Below are 17,988 nucleotides of genomic sequence, written 5' to 3' on the forward strand. Positions count from 1 at the left end.
TGGGTCAGAACATCACTCTGCACACCTTTGCTCCACCGCATTCCTCTAAGGAAGAGGAGCGACTCCACCGACTGAACCCAAAAAGAGTGTTGTTGTTCTACCTTGACCGCACAAGAGAGTTCCTGGTGGATGACCAACTCTTTGTGGGGTACCGTGGAGCAAAGAAGGGTCGAGCAGTGCTGAAGCGAACCATTTTGCGCTGGGTTGTTCTCTGCATCAAGGAAGCAGCCTCCTGAGGGCTTGAGGGCTCATTCTGCCAGGGGCAAAGCTGCTACCATTGTGCTAGCTCTGGGCGTTCCAGTCCTGGAGATTTGTCAAGCTGCAACGTGAGCATCTTTGCATACATTTTCAAAACATTAATGCCTGGACAATCTGGTACAGAGAGACGGACACTTTTCCCGTTCAATCCTACATGATTTTTTAGTGTAGTAGAGGTATCCTCAGCCCACCGCCAGGAGGTTATGGCTTGGGTATCTACTCAAAGGTAAGGAATCTGCAGCTAGAAGTCTCTATCAGATGAACAAGTTATTATCTAATAGGGACTTTATTTAGCTGCAGATTCCTTACACCTACCCATGTCTCCCTGCTCTGCGGATATGACTAGTAGAGTTAGGGCCCTAGCTTTGCACAGATAAACTGTTGGTTCTATGCATGAGTCTGCGCTTCTGGCGTGGAAGTAAGTGGGTAAAAGAACTGATTTATAGGCGACCGTGACATCACAGATGGCTCTGACGACGCCACGTGTAGCCGAATGATGTACATGGATCCAAACGACGGCGCACGCAGAGTATTGCTCAGCAAAAAATTCCGGATTCGAAGCGGACGCCAGGGAATTCGGAGTTAAGGAATATGCTGCTAGGTAGTCTCTACGAGATAACGCATTACCAAAGGTAAGTAACTTGTTCTTTAGTCCGATCTACTTCTGCCTCTGCAAACCATTTGGGGATCCATTGGAGACTCTGCATGGTGTACTTCTTATCTGATAGAGACTTCTAGTTGCAGATTCCTTACCTTAGAATTTCCCCAAGTGTCACACTTGATCCGGAGATTTTTCTTCAAGGAATACCCTTGCGAGCCATCATGTGGTGTTGGTCAACTCCGCGTCCATCATTGGCATCGTGGTCCCCTTAATGTCGCACTCGTATATAGGCGCCACCCCATTGCGCCGACATTGGTTCTTTTCTTTCCATGCCAGCCTATGCGCAGATCTGGAGAAAGGCAACCCTCAGTCGCTTTTTGTCTGAATTTTTGACCCTTTTGTCGAACTTTGACATTCTTGGTGCGTCAACATGTCTTCCGGTAAAACCGGATTCAAGCTGTGTGATTCCTGTCAGCGCACAATGTCAGTGACAGATCAGCACCTTGTGTGCTTGTGGTGTCTGGAGCACAGCCATGAACCGAAGGCTTTGAGGAAGCGATCCCTAAAGCTCATGGCAGTCCAGTGGGTGGCTGCGCTTTGCTCCCAGTCTCGCTCAACAGGGTCACAAGACTTTTCACAGAGCAATTACCACTCATCCTTGTCCCACTCCAAGTACTCGGGACATTTGGGTCATAGGTCATCGAAGAACAAGCGTTCAACTTCACCCCTAATGGCCAGGCTGATGTGGCGGGCGCGGAGGAGTGTTGTCCTAGACCTCTGTCCTCAGAGCCTGCTTCTGGGTCCGCTTCATGCCTCCCCGGGTTTCCGGGAGCCGGAGCCACCCCTGCCCAACTCAAGAAGTTTTATGAGGCCATGCGCCTCATATTTACGCAGAACAACCCTCCTGTGATGCCCTTGGGCCCAGTAGGGTCGGTGGGGGCCCCATCTTGCCTCGTGCTGGCAGCTCTGGAGGGCACCCCAGGATCCGTTTCCAGATCAGAGCTGACAACAGTCATGTCATTGTGATCTTACCTGGGGGCTGGTGCAGAAGTCGACACTTCACACGTCAGTAGGGCTCCTAAACTATGTTGATCCCAATCTCATTCCGAGTCCGATCCGAGTAGAAACAACGTTGTCCAATGTAGATTTCGACTTCGACAGGGCCATTTCTCCCCAAGTTGGATCCTGACCCTTATTCCTATGGATATTGGTACGGTGAGAGTATGGAGGGGTCGGTGGACCCTTTAGAATACCAGCTTGAAGACCCTTATGTAGACAGGGCTCAGACATTGGGTGAAGCCAGTGGACTCCTGCGTGTTGAGGATCAGCCCTGAATCTCTTTCCCCCCACCCCCTCCACAAGGTAGAGTCTCCTTGAACTTGCTGGTCCCCAAAACTCTGCAAAAACATCTTCAGCTCCTGCTTGCATTTGCCAACGCTTGTTGGTGACCTGGCTGGTCAGTGACCCTCCTGCAGTCCGACGGCTGTCGAGGGACAGCTCGGAGGCGACTGCTAGGATCTTCTGCATCTCCTGGACCCCGCAGCTGGGCTTCTTCCTCCACTGACTTGCAGGAACTTCACCTCTTGGAGGGGTGGGCATTGCCACCTGGGCACCTCCAAGGGTGCTGGACTGTCCCCTTCCTTTTCAGGTCCTCCATGTCTGGAATCCGTCTCTGGGTTCCAACGGCCTGGCCCACGGGTTGTGACAGCAGCTGGACAATCCAAGGCTTCACGGACTTCAGAGCGAGTCCCTTCTCCCCTGCATCTGGGCCCCCTGGTATAGGTACACCTGTCTTCTGAGTATCCATTGGTGGGGGGCACTCTCCAACCTTTCTTTTATCAGTTGGTTTCCTCGGGGTTCACTTAGAAGGGACTTGAAACACACAAACCCCAACCACTACTTCTCTGTGTTACTCTATAGGACGACTGGGTGGGTAATCACTCTGCTCCTGGTCACTGGGACACGTACCGTACTTACCTGTGGTGTTTTCCTCTATCCCCAGCCCCTAGCTAACTACCACACTTAATTTGGTTGGGTTCACTATTTCGTATTTCACTTACTTAGTATTTGGTTTGGCACCCCCTTAGGGCCCCATATATTTTATGCCGTTTCTGCTTATTCGGTGTATATATTGTGTGTAGATGCTAGTCTAGTAGTAGTGCTGTAATAAAGAATCCTTTATTTTTGCAACACTTGGGTGGTTCTTCCTTGTGAGTTACTGTTGGACTACTGTGGTATTGTATGTGCTTCACCTTCCTCATGGATAACCTTCAGCTACCCCTAGAAGGCTTTTGCTATCTGGACAAATATTCAATATCACTGAGGGTCACCTGGACTCCGAATAAAGTGCCACATCACAGATATACACCATTAACCAAGCCAGCCTCCTACATTGGTGGTGGAGTGGTGTGATCACCTGGTCCACCTCAGGAGTACACTTGATGAGGCCTTGAAAAGGCCAGGCCTCACTATGAAGGCTACAAAATGCCAAATACAGCAGAGTAAAGTGGTTTACTTGGCCCACCTGGTAGGTGGCCAGGTTCAACCCCTACAGAGCAAACTCCAGACCATAATGGATTGGATTGGATTGCTCCAACTTCCCAGACCTTTTCTGGGCCTGACTGGATATTATAGAAGATTTGCAAAAGGTTATGACTCCATTGTAACCCACATGAGTGATCTCACTTCTTTAAAAAAAAAAATGCCTGAAAAGGTACAGTTAGCTGTCAAGAGGCCTTTGATGCCCTGAAAATGCCATGTACTCCGCTCCAATTCTCAAAAGCCCAGACTGTTCCAAACATTTCATTGTCCAGACTGATGCTTCTGCAGTAGAAATAGGAGCAGTGCTATCACAACTTAATGAAGAGGGCCAGGATCAACCTGTGCCTTTTATCAGCAGAAGGCTGACCCCCCAGAGAGAAGCGTTGATCAGCCATTGAGATGGAGGCTTTTGCTGTGGTTTGGGCCTTGAATAAGCTGCGGCCATACCTGTTTGGCAGTCAATGAATGTTCAGACAGACCACACGGCCTTCCTTTGGCCTAAACAGATGAAAGGCGAGAACCCCAAACTTTTGAGATGATCCATTTCCCTACAGGGAGTAACCATGCTAATGTAGATGGACTCTCCATATATGTACACGTAGATAATGAAGACTCAACTGGGCAAGATTAGCCTCATTAGCTTTCGTTTGGGAGGGAGGTTATGTAGGAAAGTACCATCCTCGTAACATAGTTACCCCCACTTTTGCTTGACGTCAATGTCTTTAGTCAGTAGTTCACTGGGATCCTGCTAACCAGGACTGTGCTGTGTTCTCTCCTCTGGGTTGCTTATTAACTTTGTTTACACCCACAATGGGCTTACTGGTACCCCCATATAAGTTCCTAGTATGTAGTACTTGGGTACCCAGGGAATTGGTACACCAGGGAACCCCCATGGGCTGGAGCATGTATTTTGCTATCCATGGGAGCCCGTGCAAACTGTCTGCAGGCCTGCCATTGCAGCCTGCGTGAAATGCACCCTTTCACCACAGATATAAGGCTTGTCTTATCTTATATCCTGGTCACTGCGCTTAGACACTGTAAGTCACCCCTCTGTTAGTCCCTTCAGCCCATGGGCAGGATGCATGTCTCTTTTTGTTTGGATGCCCTTGCATGATCAGGGTACCCCTACAAACCCCAGACTCTATTCCCTGGGCTTTGTAAGTGTGGGGCAGCCATCTTAAGGTATGTAGTGGACACTGGTCAATTCAAGTGTTCCAACTACATAAGCAACCTAGGCATGTTTGGTATCAAACATGTTGGAATCATGAAAATACACTGATTCCTGTGCTAGCTGCATGATTTCCTGTACTTTGGGGGTTCCCTAAAGGATGCCCTAGTTCTGCCTGTGCAGCCTTATGGGGCTGGCTTTCAGCCCACGCTGCTGACAACCCTAGACACTGCTCTGCCCTGCTGGTGAGCCTGGCTCAGATGGAGGAAGGCAAAGAATTTCCTGCATAGGACAGGTGTGACCATTCCCCCCTATGCATAAGGTGTCTAAGGGCCGGGGTAGAGTGGCATCCAAGGGCCACCAGACTGCTTTGAAGGGCACATTTTCTGTCGTCCTTGCATAATCCAGTTTGCAGCAGTCCAGGAACCCCTGGTTCCCACTCTGGTGCAAAACTGCACAATGGACAAGGGAGTTGACCACCCCCAGCTCCTTCACTAGGGAGGTGCACAGAGTTCTGCCAGGCGGCCACTTGATTCTGCCATCTTGAAAACAAGATGTCTAGAAGCCTCTGGGAGCATATGGCTGGTTAGGCCTGGTGGATGATGTGTCCCTGACCCCCTCTGATAGGTGGGTCACCTCAGAGAGTGACCAACACCCTTTTAGGGTAACATAGGGACTTCCCTGAGGGTGGATCCTCCGATTCATTGAGCAAGACTCTACTGGGAACTTTGCAAGACATCTTCTGCTCCTGGCCTCTGGAACCGCTGCTGGTCTGCTTTGTAACCGAAACATGTCTGCTTCTGGAGGGAAGTCTCCCATTGTTTCTCTAGGTCCTGCAGGAATTCTGCAACATCCAAGGCTATGCACCCTCCTGGGTCGCATGGTCTCTGTTTGCACCTGGAAGCACGAAGGAATCTCTCTTGGAGTGAAGGAGTCAGTCCTGTGCATCGGCAGGCACCTCAAGACAATGTTGACCGGACGGTGGAGGTCTGCTGTCCCACAGCATCGAAAGGCTCTGAATCACATGTGAGTGTAGGAAAGTGCCACTGTTGGCATGCCCCTACAGTGTCTAAGTCCATTCTTAGATATTGTAAGTACAGTGTACCCATAGTGAGTATATGGTCTGGGAATTTGTCATTACAAACTCCACAGCTCCGTAATGGCGTCACTAAATACTAAGAGATTTGGTATTAAAAATCTCAGCACAATAAACCCACACTGATGCCAGTGTGGGATTTATTGAAAAATGCACACAGAGGACATCTTAGAGATGCCCCCTGTATGTTACCCAAACTGCTAGTGTAGGACTGACCGGTCTGAGCCTCAAATTATAGTGCCCCAGGGCACTCCGGCTAGTGGTGAGGGCCCTCCCCCATTCCCCCACCCCCACCCCCAAACAAAGCCCCAGTTTTGGCAGCAAGTCCAGCAGGAAAATCAGGGAAAACAGGGAGGAGTGACCACCCCAGGCAGGACCACCCTCCCTGCTGAATCCTCCATCTTGGTTTGGAGGACAGGGACCAATAGGATTAGAGTTGTGCCCCCCTCCCCAAAGGCAGTGGGCACAAGTAGGGGTGTAACCACCCTCAGGGACAGTACCCATTGGCTACTGACCCCTGAAACGCCCCTAAATCTAGGATTTAAGGTCCTCCCTGAACCAGCTCACCAGATTCCTGGTGACCTAACAAGGACTGCTAAGCTGAAACCCCCAGCAGAGAAGAAGGAAGACGACATCTGCTTTGGCCCTAGCCCTACCGGCCTGGCTCATGCTTTAAAGAACCTGCAAAAGACCAGCAACGCGTCCAGCGGGACCAGCGACCTCTGCCCAACTCCAGAGGAATGCCCTGCACCCTAAAAGGAACAAACACTCCTGAGGACAGTGAACCAACCACCACTACCCCCCCCTCCTCCCACCCAACACCCGCCCCCAACCCGGGTCTCCTCATAGACCACCATTGAAAACCAGACGTCCTGTTTGCACCCTGCTTGCACCCTTCCGCCCCCTGTGCAGCTGAGGGTGTATGTTTGGTGCCTACTTGTGCCCCCTTCAGTGCTCTTCTAATCCCCCCTGGTCTGTCCTCCGAGCTTTGGGTACTTACCTGCAGGCAGGCCTGTTTCTGAGTACTCCCTGTCTTCATAGGAACCCATGTTAAAATTGCTCCACTTTGACCTCTGCACCCAGCCGACCCTGTGTTGCTGTTGTTGGGTGTTTGGGGTTAACTTGAACCCTAACTGGTAGACTTCCTAAAACATGGAGACTGAAACTGTAAGTGTTGTATTTAGCTGTAAAACAATCTAACCTTTCGTTCTCCCAGGGACAGTTTGTGAAAATTGTACTGTGTCCATTTTTAAAACAGATTATTGCAAATAATTCGAAAACTGTATTACTTGCCTATTTTAAACAAAGTACTGTTGATACCTGTGTGAAATACAAAACTTTTAAGGTACTTACCTACAACTTGAATCTTGTGCTTCTAAAAATAAATTAAGAAAATATATTTTTGCTTTATAAAAACCATTGGTTTGGAGTTGTCATTGTGTGTGCTTCCTCTATTGTCTCTGTGTGTTCTACAAATGCTTTGCACTACACTCTGATAAGCCTAACTGCTTGACCACAAAAGAGAGCATTAGTATTATCTACTTTAACTTCTGTTAAGCCTTTGGGGAACCCATGAACTCTGTGCACACTATATCTCACTTTAATGTAGTATATACAGAGCCAGCTTCCTACAGTTGGTTTGTGACTTACTCCAGTCTTGGAACTTTCATAGATTCACTTGCTTGACTCATTCGCCGTTGTCGAAATGGGAGTTCCCCGGTACATTATAAAGCAATGTAATGATTATTATAGTGTATGAAGGCCTAAGACCTTCCATTTGAGTAATGTATCCGTGTCAATTTGAGAAGAGACCAAACCTAGGTTCCTGCCCCTCCCTCTAGAACACTACTGTGGAAAAACTCCAGTCCCTCAGATTTTTCTACCGCATGTCGTGTTAAGGAGTCTCCACTGAGCTCTGAAATCATTTCTAGTATCTTTTTTTCCTCAGAATATTACTGATACCAGTTGAAAGCTTCTAAACCTCTTTTCTGGTCTAGAGGAAACCGAATTTGTGACTCAGTCACCATGCCTGACAAAGAGAAGAAAACTCTCTTCAGTGCCTGCAAGACCTGTGGTAAGGCGGATCCCCACAAGGACTGCATATATTGCCTTTATCAGGACCATTCTGCAAAGGATTGTAAGGTATGCAGGACATATTCTAACAAAACCTTTAAGGGCAGGGAGGGCAGGCAGCTCATTCGGCTCCAGAAGTTAAAATCCAGGACAAACCCTGTTTCTGGTTCTGATAGTGAGGAGTCATCTATATCCTCAAGAAAAACTCAAAATATTGACAGATCACCTCAAACCCGTCGTGCTGAGGAAAGCTTTAAGAAAAACTAAACAAGGGTCTTGTAAAGCTCACAGCCCTTCTAGTTCTTCTCACTGGAGGTCTGCATCCTCCCATAGAGAGGAAAGCATAAAGCTCACAGCCCTTCTAGTTATTCTCACTGGAGGTCTGCATTCTCCCATAGAGACGGAAGAGTGTTCTGCCTCGTCAGAAAGTCATACAAAGCTTCTTTTGAGCCTCCTACACCACCTATTACAGTTCGGCACTCCTTCAAGAAGCCATCTAACAAAGTGACGACGATGACAGTGTAACAGGTGTACAGCATTGGCGACCTCTGCAAGTATGACAATTTACACTGCATGCAGTACTTCTAATATGCACACCCATGACATCATCATCATCATCATCGACGGCCCCTTCAGTTATATCGTCGATGCTAAAAAAATCAATTACAAATAAAATAAAATTTCTCACTTCCGTCGACGAAAGCGACAAAACTGTAGTCGAAGGCTACATTTTTACCACCGATGACCGCCTCTGCGACGGGGGTCACACAGTTGTAGTCTACGACGTCATTGTCGTCAATACCGTTGACGGCCCGTTGACAATACAATTGAAAACGGAAAGTAAAAAAAAAAAAAATGCAATCTATATTCCTGTCACTATCGCATACTTCTCCAAGTAGTGTCACCATTAATGCCTACGAATCTTTTGAAAGAGGATGACTCAAAGGAGGAAGGGCCATTTGGTGTTGCCCACAGCCCTTCTGAGTTGCATGTAAAGTGCCAGGACTTGGACGATAACCAGTATGATCCTCAATCCTATTATTCACCTAGGGATCAGTATTCATACCATGAGGAAATGTTTCCTATGCCTTGATCCCTTATCTCAGATTTGCAATTAATGCTAGTGGACTACAGTAAGAGATTCCCACCAGTCAACACTGAGGCTCAGCAGCCATCTGTACCTGCATCAGTGCCACCGCCTTCCACACTTGTTAGATCCTGGGTATTGCCGTTAGATATACCCCCGCATACACCTCTGTCAGTTCCAACACCAGATCTGTCAACATCTGATGATGGCAGAAGATGGGAAGTTGCCAGATGCGGTTGCAGAGTGGGATGATTATTAAATACCTACTCCATCTTCGCTTTTCCCTGTCCCAGTAGACTATCCACCTGGTGACATCGGGGTATTCCACAGTTTATTGGAACGGGCTGCTAAGAGATTTGCACTACCTATGCCAACAAAGCAGATGGATTGCTTTCTTTGACTTTAAGGAACCCTACCAAGAAAGTGTGAAATCAGTGCCCATAGTTGACTAGATTCAGACTAGGGGCTGAAGGTAATGAAAAATCCTGCTACTGTTACTGCGGTCTCGTCTCTCTTAAATAAGAAATATAAAGCACCACACGGTGGCCCAGCCTGCCTAATTGGACACCCCAAACCGGACTCGGTTATTACTCGGACAGCGTAGATCTAGGAATCCTTCGGCACCAATTTCTGCTCCGCCCGACAGGGAAGAAGACTTGATAAAATAGGAAAGCGCTTCTCCTTAATGTCTTCTGTTATGGTGAGGGTGTCAATTTAATTAGCTCTAATAGGCAGATACGACAGGCAGTTATGAGTAGACATTGCCCCTTACCTAGATCAGCTTCCGGAAGATTCAAAGACAGAAGCAAGCAAAATACTGCAGGAGGGGGGAAATGACTTCGGCTGAAGTTATTGACTGTGTGATGGATATCACTACCATGGCTTTTCAACAGCTGGCAGTGCTGCTGTTTTAAGATTGCAGGGTTGGCTTCATGCAACTTCTTTTAGACCCGAAGTGCAAAACAAAATTCTCAACTTGCCTTTTGATGGAAAAGCCCTTTTTGGAAAACAGATTGATGATGCCTTGCAGACAATAAAAACTGATACGGACACAGCCAAGTCCCTTGGGACCCTACAATTTAGAAAACAGCCCTTTCGGGATGCGAGAGGACAGGGCTATCCATTCTACAGAAGGGGATTTCAGTAATATAAATATCCATCTTTCTCCTCGGCTTACCAGTCCTTTTGTCCCCAATACCAACAGAGGCAGCCTCCACAAGCGCATATAGTAGGACCACGCAAAGGGCAAAAGCATGGCAGCAAACAAGGAAAGCAGGACTCAGGCAATGTCTTCTCACTAACTCGGCTACATATCTTTCCTCAAAATCAAAAATAGGAGGAAAGATTTCCCAATATTTTCAAAATTGGCAAAAAATTACTTCGGACCAGTGGGTCTTAAACCTTATCCAATTTGGCCATACACTGGAGTTCTTACAAATTTCACGAGCAAGATCTTCTCCTCCAAGCAATTTAAAACACCTAAATCTTCTCAGAAAATAAATCCGAACGATGCTTCAGAAGGGAGCTATAGAAAAGGTTCCTGTTCAGGACAAAAAGAAGGGGTTTTATTCACATTTCTCCCTAATCCAGAAGAAATGGAAGGAATGGCGTCCAATCTTGGACCTCAGAGACCTGAATACTTACCTCAAGAAACAGTCATTCCGTATGATTACTTTAAATGATATTCTTTCCCGTCCCAATCCTGGAGGCTCTATGTCCCCTCTCACTCTCCAGGGCGCATACTTCCACATTCCTATACATCCATCCCACATGAAATTTCTCAGATTTGTGGTGGCCGGAGAACATTTCCAGTTCAAAGTTCTTCCTTTCGGCCTAAAATCGGCCCCTAGAACGTTCACCAAATGCCTAGCTCCAGTTGCAGCTTTCCTCAGAAGACACAAACATCAGGTGTTTCTGTATCTAGACTGGCTCATCAAGTCCAGGTCGCAGGTGCAGAGAGCGACAAAGTCCTGTGTAGAGCTGTTTTGAAAATTAGGGATAACTATCAACCACAGCAAATCAGCTTTTCAACCTCTAAAAAGAATTAGCTTTCTGGGTGCAGTTCAGGACACATCAAACAATAAGGCAGCTCCTACAAGGGAGAGACAGAAAAAACGAATTTCCTTGGCCAGACTGGTTAAAAAAAAGTCTGTTTCAGTTCGCCTTTTCAAGGAATTATTAGGAATGATGTCTTCCTGCATCCCACTTGTGCCACTCTGTCGTCCAGAATGCGCCCCCCCCTTCAAGAGCAACTAGAAAATCAGTGGATGCAGTCCAAGGGGTGTTTCGACGATGTAATCAACATTACAAAATCCATGATATATCTGTCTTGGTGGACTCGGGGAATCTCACCTGTCAGTGGGTCTCTTTCCTTCCTCAGCCAGCTCCGTGAGTCATCAGAACTGACACGTCTCTGGAAGGTTGGGGAGCCTTCTTTCAGGACTTTTGAGTCCGAGGCAGGTGGGAGTCGCTTAAAAAAACTTTTTATATCAATTATCTTGAATTAAAAGCAGGTTGCCTAGTGCTTTGAGCTTTCCTGCCAAAGATGAGGAACTCGTCAGTACTCATTTGTACGGACAAAATTACAATGATGCACTATATCAACAAGCAGGTGGGGGGGAACCAGATCTCTGCTCTTATTGCGAGAATCTCAACATTTCTAGAACTGGTCCATCCTACAAGGAGTGCATCTTCGGGCAGAGCATGTACCGGGCACTCAGTGTCATAGAGGAGTCTCTCAGCAGGTTGACAACATCCAACCACGAATGGGAACTAGATCAGAGAGTGCTAGATCACATTTTCCCTCAAAGGGGCAAGCCAAACCTGGATCTATTTGCCACTCCCCAAAATGCAAAATGTCAATTCTTTGCAAGTTCTTGGGGGAATGTGTTTTCAATGACATGGTCAGGAATTTATTCTTATGCCTTACCTCTCATTCTTGGAGTTCTAGCCAACATCAAGAACGAACACTGCAAAATTCTTCTGAGTGCCCAGGCATGGCCTCAGCAGCATTGGTGTACGGAGCTGCTTCTCCTTTCAGAAAGCCACAGCATCTCTTTACCACTTACACCGTGCCTGCTAACAATGAGTGATGATTCTCCACCCAGATCCATCATCACTTCATTTGACAGCCTGGCGCCTGAACACCATGAATTCGCACACTTTAACATTCCCTTGGACTGTAGTCATTCTTGCCAGAGCTGCAGCGGATAGTACCAACAGATCTAATCTCCTTAAACGGAAAAGGTTTTGCATATGATGCAAACAAGTTCAAGTGCATCTGTTCGCATCATCGCCAGAGCAGATACTACCTTATCTTCTCCATTTAGCTAGAGCAGGTTTGGCCAATGCTTCAATTAGAGTCCGCTTGGCTGCAATTTCCCGTTACAGGCGATCGGGGAAACTCACCATCTTTGCGGTCGACAAGTGTTACTAAAGAGTTTCTTAAAGGACTTTTTTGTTCTTTCCCACCAGTCAGACCACCACCACCGTCTTGGCAACTTAACTTATTTTTGTCCCAATTAATGAAACATCCATTCGAGCCTCTACACAGGGCAGACTTAAAATTCCTGTCATGGAAAGTTGCACCTCTTCTTGCCCTGACCTCAGCTAGAAGGGTTAGCAAAATCCAAGCCTTCACTATTCAAAACCCCTTCTTGCAGTTTAAAGAGAATGGGGTAATCCTGTGAACAAATCCAAAGTTCATACCCAAAGTTCCTTCGGATTTCCACATTGATCAACCAGTAGTGCTAAAGTTGTATTTCCCAAATCCTTCAACAGGGCGGAAGAGGCTCTTCATTCCTTGGATGTCAAAGGATGTCTCAAGTTTTATCCGGACAAAAGACTTTAGAAAATCAAATCAACTGTTCGTGGCATTCAGCACCCCTAGGAAAGGCCAACCGCTTTCCAAACGGGATTGCGAGATGGATAGCCAGTGCAATTGATTGTCACAAGGCTTCTGGTAAACCCCTGCACAGACCAACGCAGGCACATTCTACAAGAGCGGTTGCAGCATCCACTGCACTCTTCGCTGGTATGCCCATCCAGGACTTTTGCAGAGCAGCCACCTGGAAGTGCACGCACACTTTTGCAAAGCACTATTGCTTGGAGGAAACGTCACAAGGTGATGTAGCAGTGGGGCAAGTGGTGCTGCGGCTATTATTCCAGTTACTGTGAGTTGTTGTATTCTTCTTGTTTTCCCTCCCACCCAGTATAGGTTCAGCACATAATGTTTTCTTCCCCTGAGAATGCACTGTTTGTTGTTTAGCACTGTGTAGTAATCTTTTTGTTTGTATAATAATTGATAATTTAAAGCTTTCTTTTCCATTCATAGTATTGCTTCGGTCAATTAACATGGTAATATTCATCATACAGTGTGCTTCACTACTACTTGGTATTCTAATTCAAGCATGTGAATCTATGAAAGTTCCAATACTAAGAAAATTAGTTACTTACCTTTAGCTGTAATTCTCCAGTATTGAAATCTTTCATAGATTCACATGCGACCCTCCCTCCTCCCCTGAGAAGCTCACCGTTACACGTTATCTGCCTCGGGTACTTCAGCACTCGTGCTTTGGAAAATCTGAGGTACTGGAGCTTCTCACAGGAGTGTTCTAGAAGGAGAGAGGGACAATCTGATTGGCTTGAACCTAGGTTTGGTCTCTTCTCAAATTGAAAGGATGCATTACTAAAGTGGGTGGCCTTAGGCCTTCATACACTATAGTTATCATTACATTGCTAATATAGTGTACTGGGGGACTCATCTCGACGGCAAGGAATGATTCAAGAGAGTGTATCTATGAAAGATTGCAATACTGGAGAACTACAGTTACAGGTAAGTAACTACTTTTCTTCCTCTGGATCCTGCTTGTCTTCTGGCCAGCTTAGGAGACTATGGGCTCCTGCTCCTCCCACTGGACTGGAACCCTGTGCAAAACAACTGTTGCTCTTGCTGAGGCTTGGTCACTCTTCCTCCAGGAGTTCTTAAGGCGCCAAAAAGCCCAGCCTCCAGCACTTTGCAGCTCAAAGAGCAGCCCTGTGCTGCAAGTCCTGTGACATGGGGCTTCTGTGTTGTGCTGCTGAGGCCTTCTTGAGACTCCCTGTGTTCAGTGCCAGTTGGTCACTCATGGGGGGCTTCTACTACTTCTGCTGGCCTTCCTGTGTGCGGAGGGCAAACCTGTAACACCCCCTCTGCACCCCCGTTAAGGGTATTTACTCCTGGACCTTGCTGGTCCCCAAAACTCTGTAAATACAACTTAAGCTCCTGCTCGCATTTGCCAGTGCTTGTTGGTGGCCTGGCCTGTCACGGACCCTCTTGCAATCCAGCTACCATCAAGAGACAGCTCGTAGATGACTCCTAGGATCTTCTGCAGCTCCTGGACCCCCACATCTGTGCTTTATCCCCCACCGACATGCAGGAACTTCACCTCTAGGAGGGTAGGCATTGCTACCTGCACCACCTGGGCACCTTCAAGGGTGCTGGGCTCTGTCCCCTTACTTTTCAGGTCCTCTACCTCCAGAATCCGTCCCTGTGTTCCACCGGCCTTGTCCATGAGTAGTGACAGCAGCTTGGAATCTGAGGCTTCATCTGAGTTTAGAGAGAGTCCTTTCTCCCCTTTGCACCTGGGGTTGGTACATATGTCTTCTGAGTATCCTTGGTATGGGGGCCCTCTCCAACCTTCCTCTTGTCTGTTGGTTTCCTCTGGTCCACTGGGAAGGGTCCTCAAACACAAAAACTCCAACCACTTCTTCCCTGTGATAGTTTATGAGACGACTGGGTAGGTAATCCCTCTGCACCTGATCACTGGGACACTTACTGTACTTAACTCTGGTGTTTTTATCTACCCCTAGCTAACTAACCACACTTAGCACACTTAGCTTGGTTGGTTTCACTATTTCGCATTCCACTTTCTTAGTATATGGTGTTACCCCTTCCCCCCTCCACACCTCCCTCCCAGTGTATAGATTGCTTGTAGATGTCTGTCAAAGGGAGATAGGCCAGTGCTAGTCTAGTAGTTAGTGCTGTACTAAATAACACTATTTTTGCAACACTTGTGTGGTTCTTTCTTGTGAGTGATTTACTGTCTGACTACTGTGGTATTTCCAGTGCTTACATTCCTCCTGGATAAGCTTCAGCTGCTCTCCTCAGCTACTTCGAGAGCTTTTGCTATCTGGACTCCTATTCACTATCACTAAAGGTTGCCAGGACTCAGTATAGTATGCCACACCATAGGTGTACACCATAAACTGAGCCAGCCTCCTATAGGGAGGAATGCGGATTTGTAAAAGTACTAAGAGAGAAAAAACAATATTTTGTAAAACAACCAATATTATGAGGACTTTCATAACAGAGTGATAGAGCGTGTGTGTTTTTGCCTTAGTATGTAGAAATTCCTGGTGAAAATCCAACAGACATCTCACAATACCCTACTGAAAACATCTGTACCCAACTATTTATCAGAAACTTCATTTATTTGGGGGGGGGGGGTGTAAGACCCCAAATACCGCCCCTGAAGCTACGCTCCTGTTCCCCATATGCCACCCAGAGTAAATAGTGGTGACTGATGTGTCACTACTTACTTAGGGAGGTCATCTGGTAGAGGTGGCAGTCAGAGGACTGGTCTCTGACAGAAAGCTACCTCCACATCCATTTGTTGAAGTTACAGGCAATTAGCTTTACCCTGCAAAAGGTATTTCTGGTCACTATCATGTCAGTGTATTGTGTGAGTGAGCTGCAGGCCCTGTAAATATGGCCGCCTTGCACAACGTTCTTTCCAAACTGGTGTTGAGAACTCAGGATGCATTTCTGCTTAAGTTTGTAGTACATTATCATGTCAGGCAGGCTGTCACCCTTCCAATTGTCTTTGCCCCGCCTCACCTCTCTAAATTGGGGAAGATACTCCATAACTTGGACTCCAAGAGAGTCCTCTCTTTCTAGCTTGATAGAACCAAGGACCATATGGTGGACAATCAATTCTTTTTTGGCTTCTCCGGGGCATTGACATGCAAGGCAATACCCATCTCTAGGTGGATAGTCCTCTGCATAAAAACTGGGTGCACTGGCTATGAAGTGTCCCCCTGAAGGATTGCGTCTGCTTTTCCTTACTGCACTAGAATACAATACATCAGTGCTTGTGTCTGGCTGCTACATGGGCATCAGTGCATATGTTCACAAAAAACTAGTGCCTTGACAAACCGGTCCACCGGGATGGGCATTATGGGCATTTGGTCGTGCAGGAAGACACACCACCTGGGGTGGTACTATTTGTCATCTGTTAAAAAGGTACGGAAGTTGCAGTTAGAAGTATCCATCAGAAAAATAACTTAAATACCTTTGGTAACACTGTCTCTTGTGGATACTAACCACAGATTCCTCTCCAACATTCCCACTCTATTATTTGCAATTGACTCTTATTTATTTATTTATTTTTTCGAACTAGAAAGTTCCCTAACTAGAGATCTGCGCACTGTAGGCCACTTTGCTAATGGGCTGTGCGTCTGACAAGCCTTAGAAGGCAACTGACGTCAGCACACCAGGGTGGTGCTTACGTGAGCTCCTGCTTGTCATTTCCAGAGCATAATTACATTAGTGTGGATCCTCCTGGCATGCATGAGTAATGCTTTTGAGTTTCCGTGTCAAGTCAGTTCCATGGGGGAATATTGTCAAGGTGATGAATCTGCAGTTACGTAGAAAATCCACAAGAAAGTGCATCAACAAAGTACCTCCACTTATCGGGAACAGAAATCCTTTGTGTTAAAAGGGGTAAATCTTGAAGGTCTGAGGTCATGGGTTATTACGAAGAGCAACTTGTACTTTTTGTATCTTTGCCCAAATAATGCTGTGGACAAATGAAGAACAGTGTTGCATATTATATTTTTACTATTTAAACCTGTTTGATCATTCCGGACAGGTCTGGTCGCTGGAACCTGCTGATACTGCTCCGGATGCCGAAAGAATTAATTGGCAGAGAGAAAAAATTATTTTACAGAACGCCTTGAAACAGTCTGAGGCTGAGCTTGCAAGAGTGACTGCAGGAATTGAAAACCGCCCAGTAACCGAGACCTCTAACTCAAAGGTAAGTTTAAACTGTGCTGACCTAATCAATTATCTAGGTACTGCTAAGATGTTTCCATATCCAGTCTGAAGCTTGGGAAATAAAAAAGAGGACTCTGCCGTTAGATAGCTTCTACCAGAAAGAATGTTACCAAGGGAGTTTTGTTTTTTTGGTTGCTCGCTGTGCACGGAAAGGATTGTGCTTGACTGACGGCTGAGCGGCGAGGGGCACCTCGACATGTTGCCAACAGCTGCTGCTTACGGGGGAAATCACTAGCAACGCAGTCCATGCAGCGCTGTGCATTGACCACGCCGCCATTACCACGGGCATGCGTTTACTACGCATGCGCTTAGCACGCATGGCTTTACCATATGCTTGGTAACGGCAGAGAGCAGTCTGGGCAGAACAGGAAGAAGTGACCAGAGGGGAGTGAGGCTGGGTTTGGGGCACTGGAGGAGGAGCTGATGGGTTGGGGTAGCTTTTAGGACGAGGTCAGGGGGTCGCTGTAGTTTTTAGGACAGGGTGGGTAAGGTTTTAGGGTTCAGGGTTAGGGTAGTTTTTAGGACAGGATAGGCTTTAGGGGTTAGGGTTGGGGTAGTTTTCAGGACGGGGTAGGCTTCAGGGTAGGGTAGATTTTAGGATTCAGGGTGGGGATGGTATAGTTATTAGGACAGGGCGTAGTAAGTTTTAGAACATGGCGAGTAGGTTTTAGGTTTCGGGGTGGGGAGACAGATAGTTATTAGGACAGGGTGGTGTTTTTAGGACAGGACAGGGCGGGGTAGGTTTTAGGGTGAAGGCGGGGGTCCGGGTCGTTTTTAGTACAGGGTGGGGTAGGTTTTAGGGTTCAGGGTGGAGCCGGGGGAGTTTTTGTGACAGGGTGTGTTAGTTTTTAGGACAGGGTAGTTTTTAGGCTGAGGGGTCCGGGTTGTGTTTAGGACAGGGCTGTGTCCGTTTTAGGACAGGGCGGGTTAGCTTTTGAGTTTAGGTTCGTGGCAGTATGTCCGAGTAGTTTTTAGGACAGATGAGGGTAGATTTGAGGGTTTAGGGTGGGGGATCAGGGTAGTTTTTAGGACAGGGTGGTGTAGTTTTTAGGACAGGGTAGGTTTTAGG

General features: G+C 47.1%; 1 protein-coding gene across 1 annotated transcript in view; it reads left to right on the forward strand.

Annotated features, from left to right (window-relative positions):
* Positions 1-17,988, forward strand: part of LOC138285504 (pericentrin-like) — a 542,361-nt gene that overhangs the window by 442,077 nt on the left and 82,296 nt on the right. The window contains exon 26 of the mRNA XM_069225495.1: positions 16,735-16,899. Within this exon, the coding sequence (XP_069081596.1) occupies positions 16,735-16,899 (165 nt within the window). The remainder of the gene's footprint in view (positions 1-16,734; positions 16,900-17,988) is intronic.

The sequence above is a fragment of the Pleurodeles waltl genome, chromosome 3_1, assembly GCF_031143425.1.
Source record: "Pleurodeles waltl isolate 20211129_DDA chromosome 3_1, aPleWal1.hap1.20221129, whole genome shotgun sequence".
Classification (NCBI taxonomy): domain Eukaryota; kingdom Metazoa; phylum Chordata; class Amphibia; order Caudata; family Salamandridae; genus Pleurodeles; species Pleurodeles waltl.